We start from the raw sequence: 22143 nt of genomic DNA, 5'->3' as shown, positions 1-22143 counted from the left end.
GGAACTCAACAACCCAGTCACCTGCAAGTATTTCCTCTTTTTAGTGCATTCATTCATTCATTCATTCACCCAAGCCCTTAGCTTCCCACCACATTAACCTCTTTTCTGGCTTCCTACTTCCACTTTTTTTCTTTTTCCAGCCTATATAATTCCTTCCCTAGACAGTAACCAGAGGGTTGGTTGGTTTGTATCATCTACTCTTTGCTAAAATTACTCACCTCTGGTAATAGAGTTGCTGAAACAGATCACCACAAACTTGGTGGGAAACAATAGAGAAGTACTTTCCCACAGCTCTAGAGGCCAGGATTCCAAAATTGAGATGTGGTGGGGGTGGTTCCCTCTGGAGGTTCTGGGGGAGAATCCATTCCTCTCCCTCAGTTCCCACAGCTGCCTGCAACCCTTGTGATCCTTCCTTGCCTCTCCCAGCTTGGCTCTCTGTGACCTGTGGCATCCCTAGGCTTGCAGAGGACGCTGGTGGCATAGCAGTGAGCGTAGCTGCCCTCCAAAGCTTGCAGACACATCGCTCCAGTCTCTGCCTCCATCCATCATGTGGCCTTTCATTGTGCCCGTGGGTCTCATGCTTCCCCCTCCTTCCTTTTATAAAGACATCACTCAGTAGATGCAGGGCCCACCCTAGGTGGAGAATCGCCTCATCTTGAGATCCTTAATGGCATAAGCCATGGCCCCATTTCCAAATCAGGTCACATTCATAGGTACTAGGGGTTAGGATATCACCCCCGGGTCCTCTTGGCAGCCGACTCTCCCCCTTACTGTGCTCCAGCCATGCCAATATCTTTTTGTTCTTCAAATACACCAGGCTCACTCCCACCTCAGAGCTCTTTCCTTGCTGTCCCCTCTGCCTAGAACACTCCTTCTGATCTTCACATGGCCAACTTCCTACCCTACCTCAGATCTCAGCTCAGATGACCCCTCCTCACTTAGGCCTGTCTGGACCACTCTGTCTAAATAAACCTAACCCCCCCCCCAAGTTGCCCTCCCTGACCATTCCATTCTGTCAACATGGTGTGCATCACTGAAATTCTCTTTTTTTTTTTTATATTGTCTTTCTCAACTTTTCCCTCACTGCAACCCCAGCATGGACTACAGAATCTGGAACATAGTAGGTTCTTAAGAAAACATCTGTAGAGTGAATGTGCGAATTTTAAAAGAAGAGACAAAATTACCTGACCCCCCACCCCCAAAAAATTCTCTAATGATACAACCTTAGGTCTAAGAGGAATGGAAGTGTTTGTAAGGGCCCTCACATCATTCTCAATCAAACTAGATCGGGCGGGGAAAAAGGGTAAGTCCCAAAGACTCAGGACATATGACTGAGACCCCTAGGTTGAGTCTTTAGGGAAGGATGCACTATATTTCTTTAATACTTTCTATTCTAACTGAACAGCCCTTCAATTGATTTAGCATGAGCAATCTTTAGATTTAGGATCTTTTGGAGCTGGGAGATTTCTCTAAGTCTTCAGAAGACAGATACCGGCCTCAACCCCTTGTCCTTTTTGAGGATGAAACCACTGGGTTCAAATAGTTAACTGTCAGTGGTTGCTACATCTTACATTCAAGGTAGTAGACATCTGCCTTGCTAGGAGACCTTCCCATCTCACTGACAGCATCTTGCAATCCTGAAGGGTTAAAAAGTCACCTTGGTTGAAAAGCTAGACTTTCTGGAAGAGAAGAAGGCTTCCTGGCTGGGCTCAGTGACTCACACCCTTCATCCTAGCACTCTGGGAGGCCAAAGTGGGAAGATCTCTTGAGCTAAGAAGTTCAAGACCAGTCTGAGAAAGAGTGAGACCCTGTCTCTACTAAAAGTAGAAAACTTAGCCAGGCATTGTGGCAGGTGCCTGTAGTCCCAACTACTTGAGAGGCTGAGGCAGGAGGATCACTTGATCCCAGGAGTCTGAGGTTGCAGTGAGCTATGATGACAGCACTGCACTGCACTGGAGCCCAGGTAACTGAGAGAGACTGTCGCAAAAAAAAAAAAAAAAAAAAAAACAGTAGAAGAAGGCTTCCACAGATACTTCAGGAGCTTTGGGACAGGGACAGGCTCACTGGTATTGTCTTGAGCCTCAACACTTCTATTCCTGACAAAGTGAGACTTGCAAGGGGAAGAGAGTTCCCAGCACCGCCAGGAACACTCTTCTCCCAAATCAGGCGGCTCAGGTCAGAAAAGAGTGGCTCCCCTCTGTCCATGTCTTTTACTCTCTGTGTCCATCACTGAGAAGTGAAACTTTGACCCCATTTAGTCTAATCCCCTAGTTGTATAGAGGGAGAAACCAAAGCTCCAAGAGGGGACAGGTGTTGTCCAGGGTCACAGAGCTCAGTTAATGTTGACATATGGGGCACCTGCTCTAGCCATCAGAGGTACAAAGTACCTGTGCACACGTGCATCACTTATTTAATTTGGAAGAGGATCGTCTCCAGTCATCTTTTCTCCCTCCCATACCTGGACAAGGTTAGGGTCACCAGTGAGAATTATTACAAGGTAGACCCTTTGGGCCACGAGCTTCCCCAGATATCCAGGCCTGTCCTAGGTCTTTCCTGGATCCCTCAGAGGAGGCACCCACTAAGCCATTTTCTAGTTCCTTAATCTAATCCCTATCCTGTGGCTCAGTGAGTAGGGCGCCGGCCCCATATACCGAGGGTGGCAGGTTCAAACCCAGCCCCGGCTGAACTGCAACCAAAAAATAGCCGGGCGTTGTGGCAGGCCCCTGTAATCCCAGCTGCTCGGGAGCCTGAGGCAGGAGAATCACGGAAGCCCAAGAGCTAGAGGTTGCTGTGAGTCCTGTGACATCATGGCACTCTACTGAAGGCCGTAAAGTGAGACCGTCTCTACAAAAAAAAAAAAAAAAAAAAAAAAAAAATATATATATATATATATATATATATAAAGATCAAGGCTGGGTGAGGTGACTCACGCCTGTAATCCTAGCACTTTGGGAGGCCAAGTCAGACGGATTGCCTGAGCTCACAGGTTTGAGACCAAACTGATCAAGAGCAAAACCCCATCTCTAAAAACAGCCGGGCATTGTGGAGGGCACCTGTGGTCGCAGCTACTTGGGAGGCTGAGGCAAAAGAATTGCTTGAGCCCAAGAGTTTGAGGTTGCTGTGAGTTTTGATGCCATGGCACTCTACCAAGGGTGACAAAGTGAGACTCTGGGGAGAGAGAGAGAGAGGGAGAGGGAGAGATAGAAAGAGAAAGAAAGAGAGAGAGAGAAAGAAAGAAGAAAGAAGGAAGGAAGGAAGGAAGGAAGGAAGGAAGGAAGGAAGGAAGGAAGGAAGGAAGGAAGGAAGGAAGGAAGGAAGGAAGGAAAGAAAAAGAAAGAAAGAAAGAGAGAGAGATCTGATAAACTAATGGTGGTTGCATTCATGTAATCAGCATCTGGTTATTCCTCCAGCAGTGGTTCTCAACCTTCTTAATGCCATGACCGTTTAATACAGTTCCTCATGTTGTGGTGACCCCAACCATAAAATTATTTTTGTTGCTACTTCATAACTGTAATTTTGCTACTGTTATGAATCGTAATGTAAGTATCTGCTATGCAGGATGGTCTTAGGTGACCCCTGTGAAGGGGTCGTTCGACCCCCAAAGGGGTCGCGACTCACAGGTTGAGAACCGCTGTCCTATAGGATCAACATCTAGTTATCCCTACTGTGTAAGATACTAGAGGTTCAAAGATGAAAAAGGCAGAGGCATAAACAAATAATGATGAGATGGTACCCTCAAACATGGCTCTGTAACACACAAAGGATGGGGAAATTCACTCTTCAGGAGAAAGCAGGGGAAGGTTTCATTCAGTGTGCCACACGCATCACCTTCCGGTGATGTGTGCCCCCACTAGCATTTTAACATTTCATGCTGAAAGAAGGAGCCATCTGGGGATTTCAATCAAGGGGCCAGCTGGACATATCAAGTCACTTAGGCTTCCATTTATAAGGAAAAGTAGCCCTGGAAGGAGGGCACTGATACAACTCGAAAACTTCAAATAAATATAACAAGCATTTCTCAAATGCCCTCTCAGCCTCCAGTACTGTGTAGGGCCCTCCACCACAGCAAAGACAAACATCCAAACGCTCAAGACGTTTTGACATCACATCTGAGATTTTGTTGTTCTAGACTAGTGAGTGCTGACTCCCTAATTGCCTGACTCAGTTGCTTTTCCAAGTCAGTTGCTTTCTCCCATCCAAGCACTAACCAGGCCAAGCCCTCCTTAGCTTCTGAAATTATATCTGAGATCGGGCATGTTCGGGGTGCGATGGCTGTCAACTCTCCTTGCTTTTGCAACATTTGATTTGAATTTTTTTTCTCCCTAAACTGATGAGACACAACCTCCTCCTCAGAGTCCCCTACCCATGTAACTGTGTAGTGTTTACTTTGCTCTCTCTCCTTTCTCCTCCCTCTCAGTTAACTGGGCATGTGGAAGGGACTTGGTTCTTGGCCCTTACCCTTTCTTGGTTCTCTTAAGGACACACTCCCCTGCATTCTCACTTCCACCTCCCTGAGCCAGGTGACTCTCCTTCCCTGAGATCCTTCTCCCTCTCCTCTTTCCACATCTCTATCTTCCCCTCCACGTGCCTTGGCTGATTGCTCTAAGGACAAATGCCCCAGCTCCTTGCAGATCTCATCACTCTCATTGTAGTCCCTGAGGACGGTCCCCATCGCATCCCACCTTGCACCATGCTTACACTCCTGGATGTTCCTGGTTTTGAACTAGAGAACTGATGGAGATAAGACCTGAGTCCCAGCACAGCTTCTAGCACAGAATGAGCTCAAAGTAATACCTTTTGAATGACTATTGAGGACAGGTGTGGTGGCTCATGCCTAGAATCCCAGAACTTTAGGAGGCCAAAGTGGGAGGATTCCTTGAGGCCAGGAGTTTGGGACCAGCCTAGGCAATAGAGCAAAAAACATAAACAAATTTAAGAAAAAGATTGTTGAATAAACAGCTATATTGCTGTCCTTTCACTCAAGCATCAGTCTTTTATTTTCAACATTTTCTGTTCTTTTTCTATTTTTATGCTGCCAGAGAATCTGGCAGGATGATTTCAAGAAGAGGAATCTGAGTGGGAATGAGTGAGTTGTAGGCCAGGCCAGAGGATCATGGAAGGCAGGTATCATAGTTTAGGATTCAAACTCTGGTCCCTGGGTTGAAATCCTGACTTCACCATTTGCTAACTGTGTGACCTGGAGGAAGTCATTTAACTTCTCCGTGCCTTAACTGCTTCACCTATAACAGGGTTAATAGAAGCACCCACCTCATTTTGCTTTGGTGAGGATTAAATGAGTTGGTGCATGTAAAAAAAAAAAACTATGTCAGGCCATAGCATTCTTTTTTTTTTTTTTTTTTTCGTGGTTTTTGGCCGGGGCTGGGTTTGAACCTGCCACCTCTGGCACATGGGACCGGCGCCCCACTCCTTGAGCCACAGGCACCGCCAGGCCATAGCATTCTTATTGCTATCATTACTGCTACCACTCCAGCTATTATTATTGCTCCCCAAGGAAATATGCTAAGTGTCAGGATTTCCTCACCCTTTTCCTAATTAATTCTTTACTCCTCTGTTCATAGGGTGGCTATCCTGTCCAGGACACTAAGATGTGAAGCAGAGCTCCCTGTGCCCTCGTGATGACACTGCTGGAGACATCTTTTTGGAAGTAGCAACAACAGTAGCAGCAGCAAATGAAGCCATTGCAGAAGCAGAATATGCTGAGTGTCTGGAGGGAGCCTGAAGACACGGGGTGGATTATTTCCCAGGCTCCACACTGAATGTTTCCTCGTAGATAGAGATTAGATCTGAGGGCAGCAGACTTCTATCAACTTGAGTTTATGTCATTTGATGGACAGGGTTTCAAAAAGAAATTTATTTAAAACAAAGCATTGTGATAATCTCCAGGGGACACCGGTCAGCCTGTGGAGCCCTGGATAGGACCCACACCCACCCATCCCTGCTGGTGACCTCCAAACTGAGCTCAGATTTAGCTTACCAGATTTTGCTTATGTAAAATTACAGCCTTTATACTGCTCTAATGTTTGTATAGTTCTCAAATAAAAGTACAAACTAATTTTAGGTGGTCAGAAACAAAAGAAAATAGTATTGCTATTTTCTTACAGGAGACCTTAAATTTTATCAAGTAAGTTACAGGAGACCTTAAATTTTATCAAGACCTGAGCCCAGGAGTTGGAGGTCACTATGAGTTATGATGCCACAGCACTCTACCCAGGGCAACAGCTTAAGGCTCTGTCTAAAAAAAAAAAAAAAAAAAAATTTTTTATCAAGACCCTTGAATTTGGTCCAAATTCAAGTTGGTCAACCAATTTTTCAAACATTGGACCAGAAGAGATAATGATTGAAACATTTTTTTAAATGTCTGTGCTATCAACAGGAGCGTTTCCTGTCCTGTGGTTTTCTAGTTGCTGGCCACCATGGGGGGTTGCTGCCTCCACCTCCCTTGAGGAGGCTGTGGGAGCTCCCATGAGAGGCAGGATGTCAGGAGGTTTCATGCTCTCAGCCTCATCTCCTTATCCTAAAAGCAGAGCAATGAGACCCAAACTATGTCTGATTTGTCCTGTAAGGATGAATGTTTCCATTCCAGAAGGTTACCTGGAGCGCCATTAGATGTTTCCTAGGAAGTGCCTTATGTGTCATGATGTGCACGATAAGTCATGAAAACATTTTTCCTAGTGAGTTGGGCTCTGTTCTGGTCCTAGTGAGTCTCTTTAGTCTGTTCTCACTGGATTGCTCTTGCTGTAATAGTCTGTTGGGGAGCATAGGAGGTTTTGCCAGGGACAGGAGGTTTGACTGCCCAGTCCTTAACTTACTCCTCCCCATCTTCATGCACTCCTGTTGAAAGATGTTAATCTAAATACACGTTTAATCTTTAAAGTTGGTCCTTATTCTGATTTGAGTATGTCAGTGTTTCAGTGTGGTAGTTGGAATAATCGTTTTTCTGAAGGTCTGTTAGACCACACCCTACCTTGACTTCAAAAAACAGTCTCTCAGACAAAAAGGCCTTATGTCACCACTGGTACCTCAATTTTCTTGTCCCATTTTACAGTTTTTCTAACTCCCAGGATAGCGTCAATATTTGACATCTATTTTTTTCAAACCTAGTTTTAAATCGTTTGTAACTTGCAACCAACTTACAACCTGGTTGAGACTGATACTGTCATAGTTCTCATAAACTTTGGATTTTTAGTACAATTTGGGAGACATGTGTGAGTCAGTTATTTTGAGATCTATTAATTATCTATCTATCTATCAATGATCTATCATCTATCTATCCCCTAAACAATACATGGTTTTATCTATATATGTCTTTGAGTTGTTTATACACACACACATTTCAAGGCAAGTGCTCTGGGAATATGTGCATGATTATGAGTGTGTGATGAAAAGAGCCACTTTCCCTTATTGAGAAAGGAATGGAAGTGTGGGATATAGATAGGAAAATGAAACCCTGAGACAAGCCTGAGCAAGACCCCAGTGTCTACCAAAAACTAGCTGGGCATTGCCTATAGTTCAAGCTACTCAAGAGGCTGAGGCAAGAGGATTGCTTGAGCCCAGAATTTTGAGGTTGCTCTGAGGTATGACACCATGGCACTATACAAAGGGTAATAACAACAAAAGAAATTAGGTGAACATTTAACACAGCTGAATGAATGAGAACACCTAGCAGCTGAAGATAGGAACCCAACTCAAACTAGCTGATGAAAAACAGAACTGTATCCATCTATGGGTCTCTCGCCCTCCCCCCTTTTACTTAATACTGAGCCATACAAGGAAAGTCCACGGATGGACCATTGCTGACATGGCTTTGGTCTCACAAGTGATGTCAGGAATCTTTCTTGATATTGGTCTCTGCTTTCCTCTGTGTTGGCTACAAGCAAGCTCCTCCCAGCCTGCAAACCCAATGAAAGAGCTTATTTCCAAATCACTGTGGGAAAAACATCCTGCCAGGGCTTTCCATAGGCCCTGTGTGGCTTTACTGCTCATACCTGACCCAGTTATTTTGACCAAGGAGACGCGGCTATCACATGCCCTCTCCTGGAGCTGGGGCTAGATGAGTCAATTCTACAGTCTGTAAGGATGGCAAAGGAAGTAAGCAAGGTGATTTCTCAACAAGAAAGATGCCGGGTAGGCAAAAAACAACAGGTGTTCCTTACAGAGTAAAACCTAAAATGCCAGATTACTAGTCCATTGTTTGCTTCAAAATTAAATTTTGTTCAACCCCAACTAGTTCTAGTCAACTAGAACCAGGTAAAAATAAGGTGAACAGAATATCTTTCTATGATATATGATTACGTAGCTTATGAAGAAATCAAGAGCAGTGATCAAATGCTACTCAAATAAAATGAGATTAAGTTTCATAAGCTACCCAAGAAAATCATTTAATAATGTGTTGTGGCTGGGCACTTACACCATCATGGCAGGAGGATTACATGAGGTCAGGAGTTCGAGACCAGCCTGGGCAAGACTGAGAACCGGCCCCCGCCCCCCGCCGCACTACTAAAAAAAAAAAAAAGAAATTCATTGCTGTGCCCAGAGCTAACCTGTAGCTCCATGAAAGTACAAATTAATATTATTATTCATTGTATACAGCGTCCCATTCATGGTAGGTGCTCAAAAAATATTTGTTAAACAATGAATGATTGAGCTAATTTCAGAGGGGGGAATTATTTTCAGCTGTCATGACTGCTCAACACTGGCCTTATCTGATACCAGATGCCTGAAATGTTAAAATTAACTTCCTTCCCAGTGAAAATGCAAATACTTCTGAGGCAGAATTATTTTAAGCCTCCTTTATCATCCATACCTCGGTGTGAATTGGTTCTTGAGACCCTTCCCCAAAGGGGCTTACAAAAGAAGAGCAAAGTGCACAAAAGTCTAGGGGTAGGAAACACCCTGACTTTCCAGTTCTGCCTGGGGTAACCCAAGCTCACAGGGAGCCCAGTAATGTTCCTAACCAGAGCAGTTATGGATACTGAGAAGACACCATTATTCCAGTTTTGCCCTCAAATCCCAGGAGAGCTGTTGGAAGCCCACTGTGGTCAAATGCGCCAGGGAACTGTGGTTTTTTGAGACTCCTGAGCGGAAGAAGAGATGATGAATAAATACATCATATGCCTGTTCCCAGCAAGCAGGTCTATGCAAACCTACACTCAAAGGCTAAGGGAGTTGAGAGGCGAAAGGAAGAAGCTGACAAACCCCATTTCCCAGAAGGATACATTTAACAGGGACTTACCAACAGAAGCCATGTCTTGGGTGACCTCCCAACACATGGTGGATCCCCCTAGACCCAGAGTTTATATAGGGAAGGAAGGTGCAGGACAGTTGAAGTTGACCACTCAGGGAAAGGCAAGAATTTGCCTAAGGTCAGGATTTATGGTTAAGTTTACAATAATATCAAAGTTGTTTTGAACTAAGGTAAATAAGTGAAAGTAGAAATCTTACCCCAGAATTGGGGTTAATAGGAAGTGCACATGGCAGACTAGCTTCTAGGATGGATTTGCTTTAGCCTGCACTATGCCTCATGGGAAAAGAGAGAGCACATGACCTAATTCTGGAAAGTGGAGAGTCTTCTCGGTGGGAGATGCTATGAGGGAAGGAGGATGTGCAAGGAAGAGGTTAAGTGAGGCTAGGATTCCTGTAAGTAATGACTCTGGCCTTTCATGATACAGTTTATATAGAAATTTGAGAAAATTGCTAAAACTTCAGTGAACCCAAAGTCAGTTATCACACTTACAAATCAATTGCTTCTGTTTTAAAGAATGAGTGGACTGAATTGCACTTTAACTGGCATTCGGAAACAAGATTCTAGAATGATTATATATGGTTGGTACTTAAAGAATGGGTAATACCTAGAAGCAGATACTCATCTTCCTCTAAGAAAATAATGGTTCTTCAAACACTAAGACCTCTAGGACTAGTCACTTCTGTTTGACTATCTAAGAAAGCCACTGGAGGGGTGCTAGATGGTGTCAGGCACATCCCCATTGTGGCTGCACCTGGCTTCTTGAAGAGTGACAAAAACAGCCTTATTGACAGACAACCCCTGGAAGCAGATGTGATAGGAAAGCACAAAAGGGTTGCTTTGCATTGTTTCTAATTCTGTGTCATCTGTTTATTGCCAAGCACAAGGAAACACACAAGGTTTTGTTTGTTTTTGGAGACAGAGACTCACTCTAGTACCCAGGCTACCGTGCTGAGGCATCAGCCTAGCTCACAGTAACGTCAAATTCTTGGGCTCAAGAGATCCTCCTGCCTCAGCCTCCCAGATAGCAGATGCCTGCCACTAGGCCCAGCTAATTTTTCTATTTTTAGTAGAGATAGGGGTCTCACTCTTACTCAGGCTGGTCTCAAACTCCTGAGCTCAAAGCATCCTCCTGCCTCAGCCTCCCAGAGTGCTAGGATTACAGGCGTGAGCCACTACCTGCCTGGTTGGGAAACACATAGTTTTAAGAGCCCTGCATTCTTTATGGTTTAAAAATGTTAATTATCCTTTCTTTCTCATTATAAAAACATAGCATCTGGGTGGCACCTGTGGCTCAGTGAGTAGGGCACCGGCCCCATATGCCGAGGGTGGCGGGTTCAAACCCAGCCCCAGCCAAACTGCAACAACAACAACAAAAAAATATCTGGGCGTTGTGGCGGGCGCCTGTAGTCCCAGCTGCTCAGGAGGCGGAGGCAAGAGAATCGCATAAGCCCAAGAGTTAGAGGTTGCTGTGAGCTGTGTGACACTACGGCACTCTACCTGAGGGCAGTACAGTGAGACTCTGTCTCTACAAAAAAAAAAAAACAAAAAAAATACGTAGCATCTTTTGGAAAACTCTGGGGTAAAAAAAAAAATTTTAAGAAGTAAATAAAAAAATTTATAATTCCATTACTCAGGGATCATTAGTATTAATATTTTATAAATTTTCTTCTGGTGTATTAGTACATTATACATGTATATGTTTTGTTCTGTTTTTAATTCTTGGTTGTTACCAAATTGGAATCTTATAATACCTAATTTTCTATCCTTTTTTGTAACTTACTTGCATGAGCATGTCTTCATAAACAATCAAAAGTTTGATCATGAAGACTATTTACTTTTCTGTCTCCTGTTAACACAGTAACATCTGGAGAAGGACTCGGTCTGTATGAAGCAAAGGAGGTAGTAAGGTTTCCTGATGGAAATGAAGATATCCTAGTGAAAAATATTTCTTTCACAATCAAAATCTGAGATTATATCGCCTTTATGACCTCGTGGGCTCTCAACATTTAAAACAATGAAAACTTCTCAATGAAAAATGAAGGGGCTGAGGTAGCTCCAAGAATTCATTGATTTGAGAACAATTAATTGAGAATGACCCAGGGAAGAGATTGCAAAATTTAGAGAGAAGCATGAGATAAACCTCAGAAAAAGGATCACTGAAGGAAGCCTGATAGAAATGTGTTTAGTAAAAAGCAGCTGAAGCTGTTATAGGATATTGGACTGGAATCTGAAAAAAGACACAAATTTTCAATCAGATCCAAGTTTCTGTTTAAACTGGGGCAAGGCTTACAGTGAGTGAATCAAACCTACCAAGGCAACTGCCATGGCCTTCAAGTCAATTTAGCACATAACCCCACAAGCAAGGAGGAAGGCAGGCTCAGAACATGGTCTCAAGGCCAGTCCTGTGTGCCAAGTTAGGAAGAAAAGGTCCTTTGAATGTCAGACCCATGTAATTAATTGTATTCTCACTTCCAAGGACTCACCATTCCTAGTCACAGCCAAATCTACCCCACGTAAATCTAAATTGGGTCAGAATTCAGCAGCAAATAAACATTAGTTATGAAATAATCACTATTTCCCCACCACAAGTGATTTAAAAGTCCATTCACGGTTTCAATAACATCCCAGAGTTATTCTAACCATCTCCTAATGGACCTACTATTTTTCTAATTTCATTTTCTCCCTCTCAAGCATCTGACCCCAATTCAAAGTTGTTAACTTCAATAATGCTTTTAACACTGATACCATTCTCAAAAACTTTGAGGCCACCCAAACCAGTGGGTGGAATTAAAAGATTGAGTCATGGGTTTGAAAGTTCTCCAAGAGCCACTGGTCCTCTACTTCTACACATTTCTATCTTTCTTGCTAAGCTCTTTGGCACAGAACTGCTTCAAGAGCCATCAAAGTCAGCAAAGCATCAAAGTGATCCTTCCCTTTGGCCATGCCAGCTCTGGGAATATGCCCTAAGGAAGTAGTCCAAAAGGTGGAAAAAAGACTGGGCATGGTGGCTCACTTCGGTAATCCTAGCATTTTGGGAGGCTGGGGGTGGGGGGTGGGGGTGGATCTCTTTAAGTTCTTGAGTTCAAAACCAGCCTGAGCAAGAACATCTCTAAAAATAGCAGGGCGTTATGGCAGGTGCCTGTAGTCCCAGCTACTTGGGAGGCTGAGACAAGAGGATCGCTTCAGCCCAATAGTTTGAGGTTGCTGTGAGCTATGATGCCGTGGCACCTACCAAGGGCAGCAAAGTGAGACTCTGTCTCAAAAAAAAAAAAAAAGAAAAGAAAAGAAAAAGAAAGAAAAGAAAAGAAAAGAAAAAGAAAGAAAGAAAAGAAGAAGAAGAAGAAAAGAAAAGAAAAGAAAAAAGTGGATTCAGCGGTTGCCACTGCGCAGATGGGACTCTTCTAGCTCTCGCACCTTGCTCCGCTTCCTCCGCGACCAGGCCTGACACACCTGACATAGCTGAAATCGAGAAATTCGGCAAGTAGAAATTGAAGAAGACGGAAACGCGAGAGAAAAACCCACTGCTTTGCAAAGAAACGATCGAATAAGAGAAGCAAGCAGGCGAGTGGTAATGAGGCGAGCGCCGCCAATATGCACTGTACATTCCACAAGCCTTTCCTTCTTATTTTACTTCTTTTAGCTGTTTAACTTTGTAAGATGCAGAGAGGTTGGATCAAGTTTAAATGACTGTGCTGCCCCTTTCACATCAAAGTATCCAGAACTGCTGACAACAAGGGCCACGCCTGCCTCTACCATCTGCCTGTCTGGCTGGCAGGGAAGGAAAAGAACTTGCATGTTGGTGAAGAAAGAATCCGGGTGGCACGACAGTGAAATCTAAAGTTAAAACTAAGCTGGACCAGGGTTTCTTGCAGGCTGTAAAATGCAGTTTAATCTGAGTGCCATTTTGTTTTCATTCAAATGATTTTAATTATTGGTACGCACATTTTTTATTAATGCAAATAAAAAGTTTTAAACCCTGAAAAAAGTGGGAAAAGTATATACATACAAAGATTAGTCAAATAATATTTATATCAATGAAATGTTGGACACCACTTATTTATCATACAGAGAAAGAATAAGAAAATGATGTACCTTTGTCTGATGGAATAGTATGAAATCATTACAAACAATGTAAAGGGAAATTAACAAGAACAAAAACCTTGAGAGTATATGCCCAAACAAGACAGGAAGAGTCTCCGGCTTTACCATCTTTCATGGTACATGGTGAGTGGAAGAAATGAATAGGAACCCCTAAGGAACCAGACCCCCCTGCTGAGGCAGGGCAGGATGAGCCCTAGCAAAAGCACAATCCCAAAGATGAGGGCATAATTTAGATTGCTCAGGACTTGCCTCGATGAGAGAGCACTCCTCCCTCCCCACCCTCACCCACCTTGAACACATCCTCAAACTGCTGAAGAGTAGGATAAAAAAAATATCCAGCTCTCTAACCTCCTCCTCCTTAGGAGGAGGAAGAAAAGTGGTCTCAGACAAGGGGGTGGTGGTGGTGTCAGCAGTTTTTGCATATTATTAAAACAAACAGAAGGCTTAGAACATGTCCCCTGCTCATGTGTTTGTGTCTTCACTGCATTTGCCCTATCACCCTCCCCAGGGGCATGAGCTCTGGTCCTGACTGTCTATCTTTGAGTGGCACCCCAAGAGCCCACTGGCATTAAGAGGAAGGGAGGGAGAGCAGGGGAAGAACTGAGAAGCTGGTAAAAAACACCACCTGGATCCTCAGAGAACAGTCTGACCAGGCTACAGAGCAATGGATTCCATTTACTCCGCATTGAAGAAAGCTTAAGCATGAGAAAGGGTTTGAGAAACGACGGCGGGCAAGCCAGGAAACTATACCCGCTGGGTACGGCTGGGCAGAAGGGTAGGCTCAGATCTGGGTGGGCGTCGGGATGGAGAGCTGGCCCACCGTCCCTGCCTTCTCTCCCCCAGGCCACCGAGGTACCAACTGTCAACCCCTCCCCTGCCAATTTTTCCACCTTCCAAATCTCGGGGATTTCCACGCTTGAGTCACCCCCACTTCCTAGCCAGCGGGCTAAAATGAGCTAATGTACATCTCCGGGCCTCAATTTCCTCATCTGCGAATGGGGATAACAGTAGTACCTAACGGATTGTTAGGAATGGCCAGTGAGCTTAATACAAGCAAAGGGCGCGCAAAAATGCATTACGGTATTGCAATACGAATGTTCAGGAAAAGTTAGCTGTTAATATTCACTCCGTCGAGATTTCGTGCCGCGATCACCCCTTTGCCAGCCAGGACTGGTTCCTTCCCTCGCCGGCTCTCCTTGCCTTCATCCATCTGCCCACGCATCGGGAGACAGGGCCGGCAGGGGACTCCCGCCGCGCGCACGGAGCACGTCTGCGAGCTCCCCTGTGGTCTAGGGGCACCGCGGGGATCCCGCACCGCCAGTGTCCGGCGCGTTCGGAGGCACCCTGGCCCGCGCCTCCTTCAGCCCGGGCACTTGGCCCGAGCCGCCGCGAGAGGAATGGCCGGGGACGACCTCCGGCGCGGGCAGGCGGCTTCCGGGAGCGTGAGCGAGCCTGGAGCCGGGCGACCCGGTGATCCGAGCGGCCTGGCAAGGCAAATGCTCGTTACTCCCAAATCCTCTCCGGCGTGGCGGGGAGGGCTCCGGACCAGAGGCTATGGAACCAGAGGCCCACGCGGTACAAGAAGGGTCACCAGGTAGGGATGTCAGAAAGTGCGGCGCGAGGCTCTGCAAGGCTGAAGAGAAGCACCAGGAGCCCCTCAGCCGAGAGCGGCTCGTTGGTCTAGGGGTATGATTCTCGCTTCGGGTGCGAGAGGTCCCGGGTTCAAATCCCGGACGAGCCCAGGGCTTTTTCATTTCTTCACGCAATTAAAAATTTTTTCATACATCCCATTCTAAGACTATTTACGGTAGTAAATAGTGCTCAGTGTCGATCCGCTGAATTTTTGGAAGCCGGGGACCAGGTGGGCTTCATTAATATATGGTTACTGTCTTTCCGAGAGCAAGGCATTGAAATTGCGTTGCACCATTAAAATACAAGTTCTTGAAAAAGACGTCTAGCACGGAGTCCTGGGCACTCCTCCAAACTTGACGGGGGAGAGTCACGGATTAGCATGTCCGGGAACAGGGGAATGAGCGTTTGGAGGGAACAGGCACGGCTTCCTCGCGCAGCAGGCACCCCCAGCCCGGCTTTGACCGCGGACGCGCACTGGCGTGGGTATGTTTGAACCACGCTGCACGCGACACGTGCTCCAGCCTGTACCAAGAAGAGGTGGGTACAACTTTTCTGCAGTACAGTTCTACTTTGCTAGTAAATTTTTAACATTTTCACATTAGGCCTTTTAATAATATGTGAATGTAAAATGTCCAGTGAATTCAAAGAGCGTCAATTTTGCCTTGCACTCTAATTTGTATTTGGTCATCTATCCTGAAAATGACCCACTTCAAAGTTATATTAAAAGGGTAGGGCTCGTCCGGGATTTGAACCCGGGACCTCTCGCACCCTAAGCGAGAATCATACCCCTAGACCAACGAGCCGACATACTTTTACTGTTCCTGCATCATAAAAGAACGTTGAGCTACTTAGTCCCGCGCCCCCAAGTGGCTGTTTATATTTTGGGTTCATGTCCTCTGGTTGGGTTTGGGTTCTATGGATATTTAGTTATCAGTTTCTTTCTTTTCTGTTTTGCTTTTTGAAAATCAGTAACAGGAGAAAGTAATCTTTTAATTACCAGTGTAATATTGAACTCTTGTTTCGAAAATTGTGATACTATTTTTTTCATGGCTAATAAATTGCAGTGAGTGTGTGGTAATGTTGCTGCAGCAGATTCAAGGCTCTCTTCACTCCTTTACCGAGTTCTGGATGTTCCCTATTGTCCTCTTCCGCATTTTACAATAATGATAGAAGTTTCAGTTTCATGTCGATATCTTTTTTATTCTGTGTTCAAAGCCCCACCTTTATAGCCTTGTGAATTCCCTTCTCTTCGTTTTTACTCAAACTGTTCTCTTCAGCTGCAAGACCTATTTGCTTTGGGATAAATCCCAAACTCCAGCCTTCCCAGAAAAGGATCCTTTATTGTGGCACAAGACATTTACACCAACACTGAATTCAGCGGTATAATTGTCAACCAACTGTATAATTGTTGACCAATTGTCCCAATATCTTTAATTAGATAAAGAAGGCATCGTTTCTTAACTATATTTTAAATCCTTAAACACTTACCATCGAGGCTTACCAGAACAAACCTGGCACTCAATGGATAATTCTGAATAACCGAAATTTATCCCAAATTCCTTAACAATGCATATTTTGGTACTTTGACAAAGTAGACCGTATAGACCTAAATAGAGGTTATTTTATTTCATACGTCATTCATTCATTCATTCAAATGTGTCTGAGAACTACGGTCCCTGTTGGCTTTAGGTTTCTCTTTTACTCACCCTTCTCTTTAAGTATTTTCAAAAATTTAATTGGCTACTTGTTCATCTACACTGGTAGATTAGATACTTCTTGAGAGTCACAGTTCAGTGGATGCATTGGTGTCCTTTCTAACCTACTCATGGCATTCTAGACACACTGGCAAAGAATCCTGCCCACAGAAATACGGCAAAATCCTTCTGGTACGCTTTCTTAGTTTTCTCTCACTACTGTTAAAGTAATTATCATGACTTTACCATACTACAAGGCCAGCAGACAAAAACAGCGAAGACACCATTAAGGACGTTGGTAAGTTTGACTTTAGATAAAACGCTGAAGTAAGTAGTTGCCTTTGGGGGTTTCTAGTGTTGATAAGATTGACTAGATAAAACGCTGAAGTGAGAGATTGTCTTTTCGGTTTTCTAATCACACTCTTCCTCCTCTCCGGGCCTGATAGTCTAAAACTTGTCTCCCTTCCTCACTGTTATTGGCTTCCCACCCGATTCTTACCTTTTCTTCCTTCATACTCTTCTTGTTAGAGCCCATGGCCCCCCATTTTTCCCTTTTGCAGGCTATTTTCATAAGGATCCTCCCAGATACTTTTTTGGGCAATCACTATGTGGCAGACTCTGTTCTGCTCCGAGGTAGCCAAGTCGAACAAGGTCAGCAAAGGCACTTCAGAATCAGGGTGAGGAATTTAACCTCATCCCAATTTTTATTGACACACAGAAAGGGACATTGACATGCAAAAGCAAAACAAACAAAAAAACACATTCATTTGTGTTGTAGGTAGTAAGAAGGCGTTCCAAGTTCCTACCCCTTCTCGAGTCAAGAGTGGGGTTTCTAAGAAGAGGTTAGGGCAAGATGGAGACTTCTGTTTAAAGTAGCAGATTTCTCAAATTGCAACCCATAAATTATCTAATCCAGGCAAAGGACAGACCTTGGGGACAGGACAACGTTTCCATATTCTCTCTCTCTCTCTCTCTCTCCCTCCCCCCCTCCTTCCCTCCCTGTCTCTCTCTCCCTCCCCCCTCCTTCTCTCTCTCTCTCTCTCTCCCTCCCCCGCTCCTTCTCTCCCTGTCTCTCCCCCCCCCCCCCCCCCTCTTTCGTTAGGTGAGGCCGGTAGAAATCAAGAAGAGCTGAAACAGATGCCAGATGCGGGGTCAGTACCCGGCAAAGACTCGTGCGGAGGAGACACAAGGAAGAGAACTGAGGGACTGGACTGGACCCTAGACGAGGCAGAGGAGGCCCAGGCCGGCAGACGGCCACGCAGGCAGGCAGAGGGCTCGGAGGTGGCCGCCCGGGACCGCTCGGGACCCGGCCTCCAGAGCCTGGCTAAGGCGCCCGGGTGGGACCGAAAAGGCGGGGCCCCGCCAGAGGGAGTGATGATTGACACTGCATCTTTCCAATCGCATTCCTCAAAGGGCGTCGGGCATGCCAATGAGCGGGCAACTGGGGCGGGCGCAGGGCGGAGGCTGGGTGGAGGGCTGAGGAGCCGCGGCTGGGGCGGGAGTGGGGACAGCGGCGTGGAGGTGCTACCCGGCGCTGGGGGCTGCGAGCTCAGAGCCCCCTACCCTAGACGAGCCAACCTCAGTGGGGGCCGGGGCGTGGCGGCACCAGAGGCGGCGGCAGCGGGAGAACGATGGCAGCGCCCGCCGAAGCCGGGGCAGCGATCGCAGCCTCAGACCGCAGGCGCTGGCTGTGGTCTGTGCTGGCGGCGGCGCTCGGGCTCTGTGAGTGATGCTGGGGCCGGGGCCCGGGCGGGGGGCTCCCGGCCCGGCACACGCCCCTTGCGGCGGTCGCGGGCCTGGCGCGTGCTTAGGGCGCCGAGGTGGGGAGTGGGCGCGGGCCTGCGCGCGATGAGGCGGAGAGGACCCGGCCCGTGGGGAGCGCGGGGCCCCAGCGACTGCCCGGGAGGCGCAGAGCCTTTATTCTCCTTCCTGGATCCTTGAAAGTGGAAGAGGAGGAAGGAGGGGAGAGCTCCCTACCTTACTGTTTCCTGGGGGGCTGCCCCGGAGAGCGGCCAGGCGGGCGGCTGCATCACGCCGCGCAGCGTCCTCTGTGCCACACCTCACGGTGACTCTGTATCGCCCAGGCCTTCCTGGGATTCTGACCCAGGAACCCGGGTTCAGGCACTCTCCACCTTGGGGAGGTGGCGGAAGATCGCAGGTTTTTCATGTGTTGGGCCTTTGTTGGTTTGTTTTTCTGTTTAAAGCCAGTGTTTTGTTTCTACCTTGAAAGTTCTATTTCCACGGCTCTCAAATCCATTTTTAAACCTCCATGATAGAGGCGTCTTGAAATTTCATTTGCCTCTTTTCTGTGGTCTGAAGAGTACCAAGAAAACGTTTGTTACTTCTGGGTTAGGATGCAAAGACCTAGGAATACCAGTGAGATGACCTGGCTTTAAAAGAATTTGATCAAATCCATAATAATTCCAGACATAGTCACCATAATTTAACAAGATACAGAGCACTGAAAAGCATAATTCTCCTAACGAAAAAATCTCTTACCAAATTTCATGGTTCAGCTTAAAGTAAACCTCCAGCTCGATTTATGTGAATTGTTTGAGTTGTTTCGTGAACATCGGAGGTCAGTGTCCGCTGCAGGACTTTTTTCGCGTGTTGCTGTTCCAAGCAAGTACTTATTGCAGTCTCAGAATTTGGTTAACTAATGGCTATAAAGACAGCCAGCTGCTAAGAAACCTCTGTAGGTATTTTCATTTCTTTTGTTTTCAAAATGTCGGTTACATCACAGAGTTTACTCAGTAATTTCTTTCATAGAAAAGTTCTGAAGGTAATCTTTGGAACCAGGGAAAATAGGTAAAGTTCTGTTGGCTCACCAACTATTCCATTTAACCAATAATTCCAGGGGCTGTAAAATATAAATGTTAAAAGTCCTCCCATCCTCCAGAGGTTAACAGATGAAAACACACTTTTTATATGTGACATAATCCATTCTCTATTAATGACTCTTCTGAAAAAAAAAGTTTAAAGCTTTTTTTTTTTTTTTTTTTTTGGCTGTTGGTGGTATTTGTGTTTAATCACACAAGTAGAAAATAGCCTAAAATCAAGGTTTATCCAAAATCATATGGTTCAGACAACTATTATTCAAGAGAAGTCATTCATTGCTATGGAAGACAAACAGGGTGATCTTAATTAAACTCAGGGTGCAAGAGAATTAGAAAACTAAAAATTAATGGAAAGATCACAGAATAATAGCTACATATACACATACTTTGGACATCGTTTTTCAGTAAGGGAGACAAATGCTGATGTGTGAAAGTTAGAAGCTAATTTTATTGGTTAATTTTAGAAAATTATTAAATATGTCTTCTCACCAAGTCACCTTTTCCCGGTCACAGATACTGCACATGTTTTACAGGAAAGTGTAAGTTTGAGCCAGACTATTATTTAGCAATATTTACCAAGCACCTTTTATGTGTTAAATGCCAAACTGTTCTAGGAAGGACTGTTGTCTTCCTCAAGTAATTTACAATTGAATGGGAGAAACACAGTGCAATAAGTATTTTATAAGAACTTCTTCTTCTCCTTTTATTTGAGCTGAGGTCGCACTGGGTTGCTCAGGCCAAACTCAAACTCCTAGGATCGAGGGATCCTCCTTCTTCAGCCTCCCAGTGGCTGGGACTACAGGTACCTGCCACAATGCCCAGCCAATTTTTTTATTTTCATGTTAATTTTTTATTTTTATTTATTTTTCGAGACAGTCTCACTCTGTGGTCATGACTAAAGTGGCATGACGTCAGCCTAGCTCACAGCAACCTCAAACTACTGAGCTCAAGCAGCCCCTCCTGTCTCAGCCTTTGGAGTAGCTGGGACTCCAGGCACTGGCTATCATGGTGGGCTGATTTTTCTCTTTTTAAGTAGAGCTAGTTTCTTGCTTTGCTGGGCCTGGTCTGGAACCCTTGAGCTCAAGGCATCCTCCAGGATCCATCCTCCCGTCTTAGCCTCCCAGAGCGCTAGGATTGTGTGAACCATTATGCCTGGCTCCCAAGCAGAAGCCTTTAAAAAAAAATTTTTTTTTTTTTTAAGAGACAGGATCTCACTCTGTCACTCAGCCTGGAGTACAGTGGTGCAATGGTAGGACACTTTAAGCTTCTGGGCTTCAAGGATCCTCTTGCCTCAGCCTCCCAAATAGCTAAGACTACAGGCACCTGCCACCATACTGGGCCTAGAGAAACCTTTTGGTAAAGGTATTTTGTAGGAGCTTGAAGAAGGGTCATCTCAAACCAAGTTGACAGTACTGTAAGAAGGGATGTTTAAATTGAATAGGCATTGGGGGAGGAAACAGTATACACAGAGCTGTGAATGAACCTATTGGTAGTTCCATGTGAGAAGTTGGAGTGTATAGGGAGATGGGAGTTGAGGCAGGAGAGCCAGCCATTGGCACCAATTTACAAAGGGCCTTACTTGCCGCACTTAAATTCAATGAAGGATTTCTCTGTCTATTGAGATGTGAAGGATGGGTTAGAGAGGCTAAAAGCCAGAGAAACCAGGAGGCTATTATGATAAGCCAGGGGAGAATGATAAAGACCTGAATTCTAGCAGCTGGCTATGAAGAGGACAATTCATGAGCTAATTAGAAAGTAAATTTGATACCATAAGGTTGAGTTTATGTTAAAAAAGAAAGAAAGTGAATTTGGTAGGGCTGGAAAATTGATTTGATGTGGGCTTGAAAGAGGAGGTGGATAAAATGGTTCAAAGGTTTTCAACTTGGGGAGCTGGGCATAATTTTGGAAGGTGAGACTTTTGACAGATGAGAGAATAGAGGTATTGGGGGAAAGAAGATGATGGCGGTGCTTGTGGATTTGTTGAGTTTGAGATGCTGGTGAAACATCCAAATGGAGATGGGCAGAAGGCATTTGGATAGACGGTTCTGAAGGCGAGGAGAAAGTTCCGATTTGGGAAATTTTGTGTGGCTGATAGTTAAAAGACTGGATTGCTTGAATGAGATCATCAAAGGAAAATATATGGAAGGGCATATCACAGGGCCAAAGACAGAGTTGTGTGGTTTATGGAACCTGAGAAAGCAGCTGGATGAGTGAGAGAAAAACCAAGAGAGTCTGGTATTTTAGAAATCAAGAGGAAATGAACTTTTGCTTTGTTTTGTTGTGTTGTGTTTTAAAAGATAAGGCCTCACACTGTCTCACAGGTGACCTCAACCCTGGGGCTCAGGCAATACTCCTGCCTCAGCCTTTCAAGTAGCTGGGACTAACAGGCGTGCACCATCATCCCCAATTTTTTTATTTTTTATTTTTGCAGAGATGGGGGGCTTGCTATGTTGGCCAGACTGGTCTCTAACTCCAAAGTGCTTGGATTACAAGCATGAGCCACCGTGCCTGGCCAAAGTGAAGTTTTAAGGAAAATAAAGTGATTTATATGGTCAGATGAAGAAAGATGTCCTAAGGATTTGCTGAATTTAGCAATTGAAATATCTTGGTAACC

General features: G+C 45.2%; 2 protein-coding genes and 2 non-coding genes across 4 annotated transcripts in view; 3 read left to right on the top strand and 1 right to left on the bottom strand.

Moving 5' to 3' along the window:
- Positions 1-7321, top strand: part of RCSD1 (RCSD domain containing 1) — a 65319-nt gene extending 57998 nt beyond the window's left edge. Inside the window, exon 8 of the mRNA XM_053605989.1 lies at positions 5580-7321. Within this exon, the coding sequence (XP_053461964.1) occupies positions 5580-5612 (33 nt within the window). The 3' untranslated portion in view covers positions 5613-7321. The remainder of the gene's footprint in view (positions 1-5579) is intronic.
- Positions 7322-15035: 7714 nt separating this feature from the next.
- Positions 15036-15107, top strand: TRNAP-CGG (transfer RNA proline (anticodon CGG)). The gene has a single exon. It is a non-coding gene; the product is annotated as a tRNA-Pro (tRNA).
- A 622-nt stretch (positions 15108-15729) lies between these two features.
- TRNAP-AGG (transfer RNA proline (anticodon AGG)) lies at positions 15730-15801 on the bottom strand. Its single transcript has one exon. It is a non-coding gene; the product is annotated as a tRNA-Pro (tRNA).
- Positions 15802-18151: 2350 nt separating this feature from the next.
- Positions 18152-22143, top strand: part of MPZL1 (myelin protein zero like 1) — a 61720-nt gene continuing 57728 nt past the window's right edge. The window contains exon 1 of the mRNA XM_053605985.1: positions 18152-18414. Coding sequence (XP_053461960.1) covers positions 18324-18414 — 91 coding nt within the window. The 5' untranslated portion in view covers positions 18152-18323. The remainder of the gene's footprint in view (positions 18415-22143) is intronic.

This window comes from Nycticebus coucang, chromosome 10 (genome assembly GCF_027406575.1).
Source record: "Nycticebus coucang isolate mNycCou1 chromosome 10, mNycCou1.pri, whole genome shotgun sequence".
Classification (NCBI taxonomy): Eukaryota; Metazoa; Chordata; class Mammalia; order Primates; family Lorisidae; genus Nycticebus; species Nycticebus coucang.
The sequence above is the reverse complement of the archived record's forward strand: the minus strand, read 5'-3'. Positions and strand labels throughout refer to the sequence as shown.